The following is a 13,196-nucleotide window of genomic DNA, read 5'->3' as shown; positions in this document are numbered from 1 at the left end:
TAACTTGCTCTTGTTACACTGAAAAAGGCATGCAGGTGCCTGTTACTGCAACAACGTGGCAAAAATATAAGCTGCAGGTTTAAGAAGTTTACTTTAAAGGAAACTGACATTTTATAAGCACATAAAAACAAAACCATAGGCTGAACAGTCTGATGGAAGATTGTAATTCATCACTAATGCAAGTATAAATTTTGTCTGGAATAAAATATATTGCAAATATATTCCGCTAAAGAACAAGAAAAATGAAGTTGAATTTGCAATCATAAGATTAAATGAAAGTGACCTTACCTCCACCTACCTTTCCTTACAGGACAGAAGTTTAAGCCCACCCAAAGGTACTAGACTTATTAAAAGGACTTCTTCAATTCCTATAATTCCTATTCTTGAAACTAAAACCCACTGAATGGGAAATTACAGAACAGGATGGTTACTTTAAGTGTTCTCTGGTGTGCATATTTGCAAGTATTTTCTATCTAAAAGCAAATTTCATGCAGTAACTTTCCAACACTATCAAAAATGCACAGAATTCTTTATACAAAAAATGTAGTGGGCCAGAACTAATACTGTATTTGATTATTACTGTAAGAAAACAACTGGTTTTAAAGTAATTTAATTACTTGGCAATAACTAAGCAACTTTTAAACTCTGTTGAGGGTCACCCTTTTAAAGTACTGTTAATAAACAACTATAATGTTTGAAAACTTTAATTATTACTTTAGGGCTCCGAGACTTTATACACTTCTAATGATATCTCAGTCTATTCAAAGCAATGCATCGACTCTTACTGAAGCCTAACAGCACTCATGGAACTCTCAGAAAACTAGGAAAATAATTAAGAGTACTTTTTTAAGACTCTCCAAGGAATTATTTTGACAACTACAAGGACAATTAGAACTGCCTTGCACATACATTAATAGGCTGTAATCATTTAAGGCTACTAAAATATATCAGCCAACAAAATGGTTACAGTGGCACATGTATTTTAAAACCAGCTATGCCCTGAAAAAAATCCCTTCTCTCCTTCAATACATTTGCAGAATGAGAACACAAAAATCTAACTGAGCAACACTGTTCACATTTCTCAATGTCTGCAGGTCACGTTGAGCTGTACACTCCAAGCAGCACCCTCAGCCTGGCTCAGCTTGTCTCTACAATCACACATGAGAACAGCACTGAGCAGCAGCACTGTCACAGTGACACACCGGAATTGCATCATCACTGTGACAACTTTATAAATACTGCCAAGCACCGAGACAGAATTTTCACTTGTAATGATGCTAATGAGATACTGAACCACTATTATATGAAGATAGCAATATTATCTTCTGCCAAAGTTAGATTACTTGGAATAAGTATTTGCAGCAAAAAAAAAATAAACTAACCTCTGAAATAAAGAAGACTTAAGATCTGGACTATGATTCACTTAATCCACACAGCTCCTTACATACATTCTTTTAAAATGCTTTTACTATTTTTGAGACTGCATGATAGCCTTGATTACCCACGATTACTCATCCTTGCTAACTAATGAAACTCAGAAAAGCTTAGTAAGGACAAATCATAATTGAAACTCTTCAACTGCTGTCACACACTTAAGGCTGCTCTCACATTAGTTCCTCTAGCAGTAGAAGAGAAAGAGTAGAAAGCAGAGGTTCAGACTGGATCCAAAGAGAAACCTTCTGCCCACAGAAACAGCCTGGTACTGGAGCAGGCGGCACTGAGGCTGTGCAGCCTCTCTCCCACAGATGTTTCAAGACCACACCGTGCAAAGTGCTGAGTAACTTGGTCTGGTCTCAGAAATAATCCCTGCTTTGAGCAGAAAGTTGTATGAGGAAATCCAGCAGTCCCTTCCAGTCTGAATTACCTGTGACCCTAAAAAGTCTTGCTGATTTCTGGGAGTAAGGCACCTAAGCCCTTCATATACAGACTGCCCACTGAAGATGCACATAAAGATTGACTAGAGCAATCTCTATGCTTTATTATGGTCTGCTCCTAATATTTGTATTTATTGAAGACTAGAAATAATTAATTCACTGATTTGCTTCATTTTATGTACTTCAAGAAAACTCAACAAGATGAAAACACTGCAAATCACATACTGAAGTGATTATTACTAATGATGATGCATAAACAGGAATAAAGACCCTTTTTGTCTTTTCTAAGATAGCATGAATCCTAAATGTTATTTCTTTTCTGGCTTTATTGGATGGCCAGCTTTACTGGAAGCAAAGAAATTATTCCAGCTGAAGAACTGAACAAGTTACCTATATATCCACAGGAATGTGGCAAATGAAAACTCTCCTCCTTTCAACTAGCTAAGTAACGTGGCTATCACCATATACAATAAATTTACAGATCATCAGAAAGTCAAAAAATAAATTCCAAAAAGAGAAAAATAAAGGTTCTAACCTTTTCATCATTGGTAGTAGACTCTGGATGAGGTAAAGGACTATCTTGATGAGTTGTCTCTACAACTGAAGGTTCTTCAATTTTATTTCTTATAATTGGTGTTGCAAGAGGAGATAGATCTAGAGGCATCTAGGAGAAACAATGTAAAACAATATTAGTCAATGTTAAAAAATTAAACCAAGCAAGAAAATATGAATAACTGAAGAGAAAGATCAGCCCATTACAAAACAGAGGTGCTGATGTTTGAAAGATATTGATGCACATACATTACCAGTCAAGGCTACATTAACAGCACCTAAACAAACACCCATCTTCAGTAACAAATTTCTTTCAACACCAATGTCAGACTAAATATTTTCTTCTTGAGAATTAAAAACATTCCTATCCATTTCCTAGGGTCCTAAGAAAATGATATCTGCGGAAGGACTGTGTTACAGTTAATAAATGGCAGCTAAATAAAGGTATTAGCCTTCTGTATATTTTAATATCTCATGCCACAAACCACAAAATCCTAACCACATTTCCAAATTGAGAAAGTTAGTATAGAAAAATTTCAAGCTTATTGCAGCTAATAATTATTGAAAAAGCAAATTTTATATTACTATACAGGTAAAATTCGCCAGGAAATCTGGAATGCCCTAAAGAAATTGAGCTACAAAAGCACTTACAACAATACCACAGATTTGAAAGTCTATATTCCTGTCTATATTCCTGTCTAGTCTACTATTCAAATACCTTTGGAAGAAATTTCCCGCAAATAAATTTTTCCAAATTCTTTTGTTTCAATTAAATTCCTCGTTTTCCTGCACAATATACTACTAATAGACTGAGAAGACTGTAAGAAGTGGAATCTCTTCTGATACCACAAGTGACTATAAAATATTACAGGAAAAACTCAACTATCAATCCCCTAGAAAATATACTGTTATGGTACATTTTTCCACACTTTGCCATGACCGTTTATATAGATAAATCATCCAGAGGTACGGCAGGACTGTGTTTTTTCTTGTAACACAGAGAGTAGTTTGGAAAATTAGTATCAATTAAAGTAATAAACAAAATGTTTAAAATACATTGCAATACATATAACCTTCTCCAAGACACTAGTAAACTATACAGAAAATATAGTCTTGGTAAATTAAAAATCAATTTTACCTTATGTCACGTTATAAAAACAGTCAGCATACAAAAAAGCAACTAAAAAAAGTAAACTTATAAATTCATTATTTGATACAGTTGTGGCTACAAAGCAAGAGTGAGGCTTAGTCAGGAATGGATAATAATCCATCCTATTTACAAGTACATCTCAAAACTTTTACTGAAATAAAGAAAATGAGGCTACTGATTCTGCAAAACCTATATAAATGAGTATAAAACCATTTGCAATCACTGCCTATAGAAGTCAACCAGATAATCAACTATTATTCAAAGGGGACATTGAACAAAACTTTTTACTTGCACAAGTATTTAAATGTTTAGGCTCCTAACCAGTTATGACTGGGAAGCACTGAAATAAATAACAAGAGTAACACTTAAATGTATGGCAAGTTCCTCACAAAAACATGAAGCTGCTAAGCAGATACAGTTCAAGTTTCTTATATTTCAATCTGTACATTAAAAAATAAGTAGATCTTTATTTTGTAATCAATTATTTCTAGGCAATAGTGATTTCAACATTTAATGAATATAATCATAACCAAATTACTGACACTTCTTTAAATTTAGTCAGTCCTTAATTCTCATTATCATTATGACTGATTCTTACAGTAACGTATTTCAAAACTAAACAAAATGATCAGTGTTCATATACTATTGCTTTCACATGGGTTTTTCTTTCTGCTAAAAACTCTTTACTTTTCAGATTTCTTTTCTGCTTGTTGAGGACCTAAGAAAATTTCAATCAAAACTAGTGGTTAACTTCAACAGATATAGGATCATATATGATTAGGACAATGTGTCCCATTGTCACTGCTAACTATGAAAAATCATGTAAACTAACCAGAAGAGTAATCAAAGATTTGTATTCTCTACATACAACACATATTAGCAGCTAACATGATTATTGGTATACTTTAGAAGGCCATATATAAATCCAAAGTTTGCTTTTTCAAGGGAATTTCTGATATAAAAAAGTAGAAGATCTGAGGAAAAAAAGTTTTCAACATACTTTCTTAATGTCATCTTCAGAAGCCTTTTTAAACTCATTTTCAAAAGGACTTGCTAATTCATTGAATAAGCCCACTTCTTCACAGTTCTTCAAGAATCGAGTTGGTGTTGGTGTCTGATCTGAAAAGAAGTGTATAAAACGCCCACAATTTTATTTTTGCAATACCATTTACAAACCTACTTGTAAATAACTTTCAGAATACAAACAAACGGAAAGAGAGGAGGAGGTGGCTGGGAACCCTCGGGCTGCATTCTGCCCTGCAAGGAGGCAGCTGGAAGGCAAACTCCACCTGCTGGAGACAAGCACCCGGAGCCTGCAAACCACCGAGCCCCTGACAACGCTGGCAGGGAAGCACAGCATTTCCTTCGTGGCCATGAACCACAGGGAGCTATTCTCCAGTGCACAGCAGAACACTTCAATGAGCAAGCAGACTCTATTTTCAAATAAAGATACTGACTACATGAAGACTTTTAATTAGAAAACAAATGAGTAAAGTGCACAGCTAAAAGCCAGTTTGCTTCTGTCTTTTCCTAATTTGACAATACTAGTGATTACTTCCAAGTGCATGGAACTTCTACAGCAAAGTGAGACTGTGCACAATATCGTATTGATTCCTATGATGCCTCTGTAGCAAGCTCCAACCATAAGACTTCTGGCATCTGGGTGACTACTCCATGAAGTAGTTTCAAAAACATGTTTATATAAAATTCCTGTTAGTACATAAATTTGCCTTATTCCACTGTTATTATCAGGTCAAAATTAACCACACTTGCCATGAGGTTATTTACATTTAAAATATTGTGAAGTGGTAAGATTGTGTGGACTTTTAAGCCTAGTGTCTACAATAGCTCCTACACAGGAATGTGGCTGCACAGAGACACTCTCGTGGTTTCGATTTTAAACACCTGATTATCTGAAAGGTCCCTTTTCTTGTGGTGTAATTGACAAGGATCACATTTAGAATTTTAAAAAACCCAGAAAATGCCTGAAAGTCTTTCTGAAGTTCATTTACGCTGCTCCACCACTGAAAAAAACTCAGACTGACTGTAACTTCAGCATACTTAGCATATGCTATCTTAATTAAAAAACTCTCAAATTTATAATGCAACCAATCATCCATTGGTGATTACGTCTGATCTTCGACAAAAGTTGTAATTTCTAAGGGTATAACATGAATTCAGAGGTGGGAATAAAGTACTCTGAATTTAAGCCAAAATGAAAACAAAAGATTTGATCTTTCTTCTATTATCTCATCAGAAGAATAATCACTGATTCATTCATCTAATATCACCATGGTATGTAAAAGACGCTACATATTTTAAAATTTAAGAGACAATATCAATGAATTAAAACTAAAATACAGTTTAATTTCGTTACAGATTGTCTTCGGCATAGCCTTTATTAGCAGGTTTTTACAGAACGCTTGTAAAATTTAATCAATTATTTAAGTATTGATAATTTTAAACTATTTGGATTATGTATCAGACACGAATATAAGTAACTTATGAAGAATAATATTGGCTTCAAAATCAGACACGAATTATGTAAGAAAAAACTGCCTAAGTATACACTGCAGGCTAGTGTAGTGAAGAAAATGTATCACATTCTCTTAATGTAAACCTATGCATTATGTTATTATTATGTTACCACAAATGCATAAAGCCCATTCCAGCAGAAAAGTGAACAAACTTAATGAAAGTATATCCTTACCAGCCACAATGACACTATCATTACGAGCTGGACCAAATTTCAGTGTCATCTCATGTTTATGTTTATGGACAGCCAAATGATCCTCATTGGTAAAACGCTGCAGCAGAAAGTTTTAAGAAACCGTTGTAATTGGGAGCGTGAACACAACAAATGCCATTCCACAGAAAAGAATTTTTACAGCATGTAAAACTACCATTACTATGTTAAAAGGCAACCCTCTAAGGCAGATATATTTTATTTCTTGGTCAACAGTACTAAGCAGAAATATTATAAATCTCAAATTATATTGATAATAACTAAATATACCAGAGAAATTTCAGTGCAAGTACCTGCATTCATCAAAAGTCCAAGATTACATTCCAGAGTGCTGCAGCCTCCATCAACCACCAGCAAACAGCCATTTGCTGTATTAATGGATCTTGACAATGTCTAGTAATTCATCACTAATACCTGATTAGTGCATTGTGTGTATTACCACATTAATGAGAACTGGTCTGTAATCACCAACTTCAGTGCATTTAACAGCATAAAGATAAAATATACTGTGGCTCCTGCCCCTGACCATTTACTACACAAAACAAGGGGCAGGTAGAATGGGAACACTAGAACAATGCCAGACAACCTAAATGCTGTGAATGAACTAAACCTACTGGCATTTTAAAAATCTCTCAGGTTTGCTCGTTTCATGCGTACTTTCCCCAAAATGTGGGGTATATGCTATAAAAAAGCAGTAAGTTGACAAACTAAGTGCTGCAAAAGAGATATTCCTACTGCCACTATTTGTTTGTTTTCACTAATTTGCTGTGCATCTGTAATTGTGGGTGAAGTTAGTGTTTCAATTGACATAATCTAAGAAAATGTTTCCCAAGATGCAGCTTTCCTAAAAAGAACACATTTTACACAAAACACTGAAATTCTTATTTTTCTTCATGAACATTTGAGCCTCAAATTATGTTTCTGTTTACACCTCACTAATTTCAGTCACTCCAGCTATATCTTAGAACAGATCCATGCCAAAAATCACCTCTCAGGAACTAATACATAAAATGAGTTGACCTCAGAGGACAGTAATTCAGGATGTTTCCAATAGAAAGACATGTGCTTGTGGAACTGTGGGGGAAATTAAAAATGCAGGATCACTGTAAGACTGGGTAAAACAGGCAAGTGACTTTTTTTTCCTTAGAACTCTACTGCCCAGAGTTGCAAATGCCCAGCTTTTCATAACTCCTGTGCCCTATCTCTGCACACAGCATAAGCCAGAAATTCCTGCATTCTATCATGCTAAGAGACTTCAGTGTATCTTTCTGTCCTCACTAAGTGGTGGAGCAGCTCTTCCAGAGGGAAGAGCATGTCCAGAGCCTGACTCCCTCTCTGTTCTACAGTACGAAGCTGCCATCTGGAGCAGCTTTGCCCATTTGCTGGAACATGAACTTCTCTCTTCATCTCCCCTGCAATTATGGGCTGCTGATGTGTCTTCTGTGAGATTTAGTTACCAAAACTTCTGACAGTCTACACTGCAATGAGATTAAGACAGGATGGAGACAAATGGAGAAAACAGTCCTCTTCTGTTACTTTTCATGTCTCTGAGCATTCTAGACACCTTAGAAAAAGAAATCTTAGTCCTCTTCTGCTTAAAAACAGAAGACTACATTAATATAACATTAATGCTGTCATTCATCATAAAAACTAAGTTTTCAGAAGAAAAATGAGAGTATATTGAATTCAAAATCCTAATAAAACTAAGTACACAAATATAAAGAAAAACATCTTGTTTAAGAAATCAATTCTATATAAAGGCAGCAGCCATTATATTATGAAAAAATCAGCTTATGAAATTAATTTTATCCGAAGGATGCAGGGATGTCTATCTCATGCACCAGATAATGCAAATGTACTTATTTTCAGGTTACTAAATATAAGTGTTAAGACAGCTTCCTTTTAAGCAACCATCTCCTAAAATACTCCATAATATTTTTATCTCCCTGCTCACATTCACCTACATATATACACTAAAGCTTTTTACTAGAATGCATTAAAACTACTATAGGAATTGAAATATATTTTGTGGCATGAATATTGTTATCGTCTTCCTATACACAACCACATACATAAAATATCTGCATCACTACTAAATATTTGCAAACACCACAGCTATGAAGATTAGTGACAAGCAACCTTCACACTGAGCACCCCACCAATACTGAAATACTCTAGAAAATGCAGGTCATCTGATCCAAATTAGGTTGTTTCTTGATTATGTTTCTAACGAAAGCAAGTAAAGCAAGGCTAGTAAATGAAATTGTTTTGAGCACAATTTGTTTTTTCTTCTATGGATAGTATATTGGATAAATACATAACATGCTACAAATTCTTGCTTTTCAGCAAAACATAAATACTTCATAGCAATTATAAAAAGCCCCTTTTCTTCAATCCCTAAAAATACATTTCACTGTTTTACTTTTATTTGAACAATGCTAATAACTTCAGTTCAGTCCATTACCTGGCCACATCCAGGGGCAGTACATAAAAAGGGTTTGTCATCACTCATATTCCACAGGTCGTTGTGCTACCTATATTAAAATTAGAATGCAACAAATTTTATAAATAATGCAACAAATTATCAATATATCAACATCCATATTTTAATATTCTATGCACAAGAATTTCTGCCTTCTGACTATAGCAATATTCTAAATACCCATGATTCAAACAGAGTATGGATTTCAAGCTCTGTTAGGAAGGTACACAAAGCCACCACAGCAGTCTCTGAATCAGAAATCCACATGTTCACATGCAACATGAATAATTGCATAAAGTATCTGGAAACTCAGTAAGAACAACTTGTCACTGAAATCAAATACACTGCAACAATGATCCAATTCTCACAGTTAAAGAGAGATCAAAGCAGCAGACAAGACCATGCAGTCAAGGCTCTGGTGCCAAGAGGGGAGGAAGAAGTGTTCATTCCTTAGCCTTTTCACAATCTTTAAATAAAGATCATCATTAGAGATTAGTTGGCACACAGCCCTTTGTGTAAACTGTTAACAAATTTAATTACAAAAACATCTACTTCAGTAATGTTTCATCTACTAAATTACTGACAGGCTAAAAATACTTCGGAAAGAACTAAGATATTAATGATATTTAGTGCTGTTTTGCATACTCACCCCACATACAAATACACCTACCTGCCAGATTTCACATATAAACCTGTTTCATAGGGCAAACTATCATATCCTCCTTTTCATGGCAATGAACTGTAACTAAAAGAAGATATTAATTACTATATAAGCTAAAAATATAATAATGAATATGATTTTGTAAAGACAAATGATAACACGTCCACTATTCACCTATGAAACGCAACAGTTTTTCAAATAAATGGTTTACTTCAATACATCCTCTAATTAGTTGTGGCATCTGTGGCTTTACCCTGGAGGAATTACATTCGTCCTTAAATGAGTATTTGTATGGGGAACTAACAATGTTAGTTCTGAACATTACTTAGATTGATTTATTCTGCCTATGATCTTTAATCATAAAAACATCTTTATTCATCTTTATTTGCTTCATCAATCTCTTCCCCAGCATGCTGGTCATGCAGAGTTGCAAGGATTCTCAAATTGTCTAACCATCCTAAGAATGTACACTTCTGGTACACATATGAGCACTAGGTACAAGATATATCAAGTAAGCATAAGCAAATAATTTCTGACTTATTACCTCAGAGATCTGTAGGGAACACAGTATCTGATCCTTCTGGATGCACCTGTACAGTAGAAACATACTGTGTACAGACTTTTTTGTATATTCCTTCAAAGAGAAGGAGATCTCAGTGTCCTCAGTAATGTACACCCAACAGCAAAGCAAGAAAAAACATAATATGCAGGAGATTCTAAACTGTCACTTCTAAATATGTATGTTTCAAGGAATGAGGATACTCTAAACTGTCACTTCTAAATATGTATGTTTCAAGGAATGAGGATACTGAGCTGAGATCAGAAGTCAAGAAGAGATGAATGGCTGCCAGAAACTTTAGTCTTTGGCACTGACAGCTCAGGGAAACATTTACATCCCAAAGGAAGGATGCCAAAGCAAATCAGGGTTGAAGACTGTTGCGCTGTTCTTCGCAAAGAGTTCATAACCTGTCTCAAGTTTCTGAAGGAATGAAGTATTTTTTGAACTGTTCAAACTGCGAACCTGATACTTTCACTAATAAGGAATATTAATGCAATTATGGGCAAGTCTGAATATTCATGACTAAGGCTTCAGGGTAAGAAATAAAGCCCTTATCCATGACGCTTTAAGAGTGTATGCTTACAATATGTGGAACTTCAACAGCTATCCCACAGGCTTATTATTCTTCAGCTATGCAACAATCTCATTTCTTTAAATGCAGGCTCAATCTAACGGACGTAGATCTCAAGAGGAATTCGATTTTTTTAATCCTGTAATCATAAGGCATTGCATATTTATTTAATGGCAATATGCACATATGGATATGTATTATGAGTAGACAAGTAACAGCCATATCAGAAATGCCTAATGGTGGAAGAGACAATTATGATTTGGGTTTTTTTATCCAAAGAATGAAGATTTTGATTAACCAAAGTGCATGTAGGACATTTTTTCCACTCAGTTACCATGTCTTGCTGCCAGTCTCTGAGAGATGCAGTTTCAGCCATAAAATCTACTCTCTCCATATTGTCAGTATTTTTCCTAGGTGAGGAGATGTAAATTTTTTAGGTCCATTCATTTTCTCTTTTCAAGGAACATTACCAAAGCTCATATTTGCATACGAATTTCTTAGCTGGTTCCATGTCTTAGTTTGTGAAGCCTATGAATTTTGAATGTCTGATACACAAGTAAAAAAATCAATCCTTGTAAAAAGAAAAGCAGCCCTGTCCTTCTGGCAAACTTACTGGAAAAAAGTTGGAGATAAATTCATTTCCTCATCTTTGTAACATTATTTGACAGCAGGTCACATGGAATTTTGTGAGGTAATCCCTTGTAAAGAGATTCTGGATAACATCTGAGGAAAAAAATTATGTTGAAGCACTGGAATTTTTGCACCTCAAAGAAAAAAGAAGTTCACTCGTGTTCTAAGCAAGACCTTGGACATTTTAAATCTAAACAGGAACTGGATCTGAAAGGATGGGAAAACAAAGGGCTCACATTCATTAGTGCAGCCAAATTGATAAGAACTGTATCTACCTATTACAAAGACAAACGCAAGGCTTGCACTTAGAACAAAATAACTGCATGCAACAGTGGAGGCTGAGGGGCAACTGGCTGTCAAGCAGCTTTGGGGCAGAACCTGCAACTCCTGGTGGACAACAAAACCAACACAATTCAGCGTCATGTCACTTGTAGCACTGAAAGACAAGAGGCTACTGGGATGAAGTAGCAAAGGCACAGCAATGAGATGAAGGGAAGTGATTATTGTCCTTTATCTGGCACTCAAAGACTACAGCTGAAGTGCCATATCCAGAGCTGAGCCCCTCAAGACAGCTGATGAACTGGAGAGAAAACATCTGGGGCTCTATCAAAACAATTAGTCTGGGCTATTACATAACAAGAGGAAGCAAAGTTTGTTCTGAATGGAGAAGTGCTAAGGATCTGCTTGCTGTCTTAAATTATTGAATGTATTGAGACAGAAAAGTCAGATCCAGATTTTATGTAGAGTACAATAAAAGGATGAGGTGCAACACTCACAAGAAACACCCAAAAAATAACAAGCAAGTGTAGAGGAAGAGGAAAACAGGATTTAAAAAAAAAATCCCACAGTGAGGGCTTGCTGAACACTGGAACAGGTTGCCAAGTGGGGCTGTGGAATCTCAGCCTTGCAGAAATTCAAAATTTGACTGGATAAAATTCTGAGCAATCCAAGATAATTCTGAAATTTAAAGCATACCATAAAGACGATATGGCAAGGAACAGAGATGAACAACTGCAATGGACAGTCCAAACTTGGGTAATGTTCTGACACCTTTAGAAGACTCTGTGGTCAAAAATCTGTTGCTGCTATAAAATACACACAAACCCCATCCTTTGCCTCCTCTTTTCCTTCTGGATTGCATGTTGCCTGACAGGGATAACAAAACTAACACAGAGAAGGCAAATTTTCAGAAAAAAAACGTTTGTAATTGCCACTCTAATTGCAAGAGTCTCTCTCTGTTGTAGACTGATTGCTCAAAGTGACAGTATCACAGTAAGAAAGAAGAATTTAGAAAATATGCTGAAAATCAAAATAGCAACTTAGATGCTGTCTTGACAAAAATGTTACTCACCCAATTACACCCAAATTGTTAAAACCAAATGAGAAATGTAATACAGGAAGTGATAACCCTGTCACTAGAGGGGAATTACAGTCACCCTGGACTGTTACCAAGACAACAGCTAACACCTTGTCCCATAGAAAAAAAGACGGTTCCTGAAGGAATCCTGGAGAAATAAAAATGAATTTGCAAGTGCTTCACTAATATTTAAGGCAGTGTGCTTATTCAAAAAGTAAAAATATATCCATAAAATGTCATATTAATATGTATCTAAATGCACTACAAAAATAGCTTCAACAATTACCTGCATATTTCCATAAGATTTTAATTAAACACCTTGGGTACACTTGGTGGAAACTATTACTACATAGTCTGAGGCTTTCTTCCAAAATACCTTTCAGAAGACAATTTTACAAAGAATAGAAGCCTACACTGACTTAAGCCATGTCTTGGCTTATTTAACTGGTAACAATTCTTGTTTGCTCTTAATTGCCTACATATAGGAGCATGGAAACTACAAATGACAGCTTGTTTCAAAATTTTTCTACTGAACATTCAAGCAGCTGTTTAAAATGTGTATATATATATACATACATATATATCTCAGTAGTCCTGGAAAAAACGTCTTCAAA

General features: G+C 35.2%; 1 protein-coding gene across 9 annotated transcripts in view; it reads right to left on the bottom strand.

Annotated features, from left to right (window-relative positions):
- Positions 1–13,196, bottom strand: part of ATF2 (activating transcription factor 2) — a 49,012-nt gene that overhangs the window by 30,706 nt on the left and 5,110 nt on the right. For 8 of the 9 annotated variants that reach the window (XM_014880180.2, XM_088168016.1, XM_088168019.1 and 5 more), the window contains exons 3-7: positions 9,475–9,549; positions 8,787–8,856; positions 6,287–6,383; positions 4,577–4,695; positions 2,410–2,538 (exon numbers count right to left, since the gene is read on the bottom strand). In XM_014880180.2, coding sequence (XP_014735666.1) covers positions 2,410–2,538; positions 4,577–4,695; positions 6,287–6,383; positions 8,787–8,834 — 393 coding nt within the window. In that variant the 5' untranslated portion in view covers positions 8,835–8,856; positions 9,475–9,549. Of the gene's footprint in view, positions 1–2,409; positions 2,539–4,576; positions 4,696–6,286; positions 6,384–8,786; positions 8,857–9,474; positions 9,550–10,009; positions 10,028–13,196 lie in introns of those variants that run through there. The other variant, XM_088168015.1, reaches the window with a different exon arrangement.

The sequence above is a fragment of the Sturnus vulgaris genome, chromosome 7 (assembly GCF_052056855.1).
Source record: "Sturnus vulgaris isolate bStuVul1 chromosome 7, bStuVul1.hap1, whole genome shotgun sequence".
Classification (NCBI taxonomy): Eukaryota; Metazoa; Chordata; class Aves; order Passeriformes; family Sturnidae; genus Sturnus; species Sturnus vulgaris.
The sequence above is the reverse complement of the archived record's forward strand: the minus strand, read 5'-3'. Positions and strand labels throughout refer to the sequence as shown.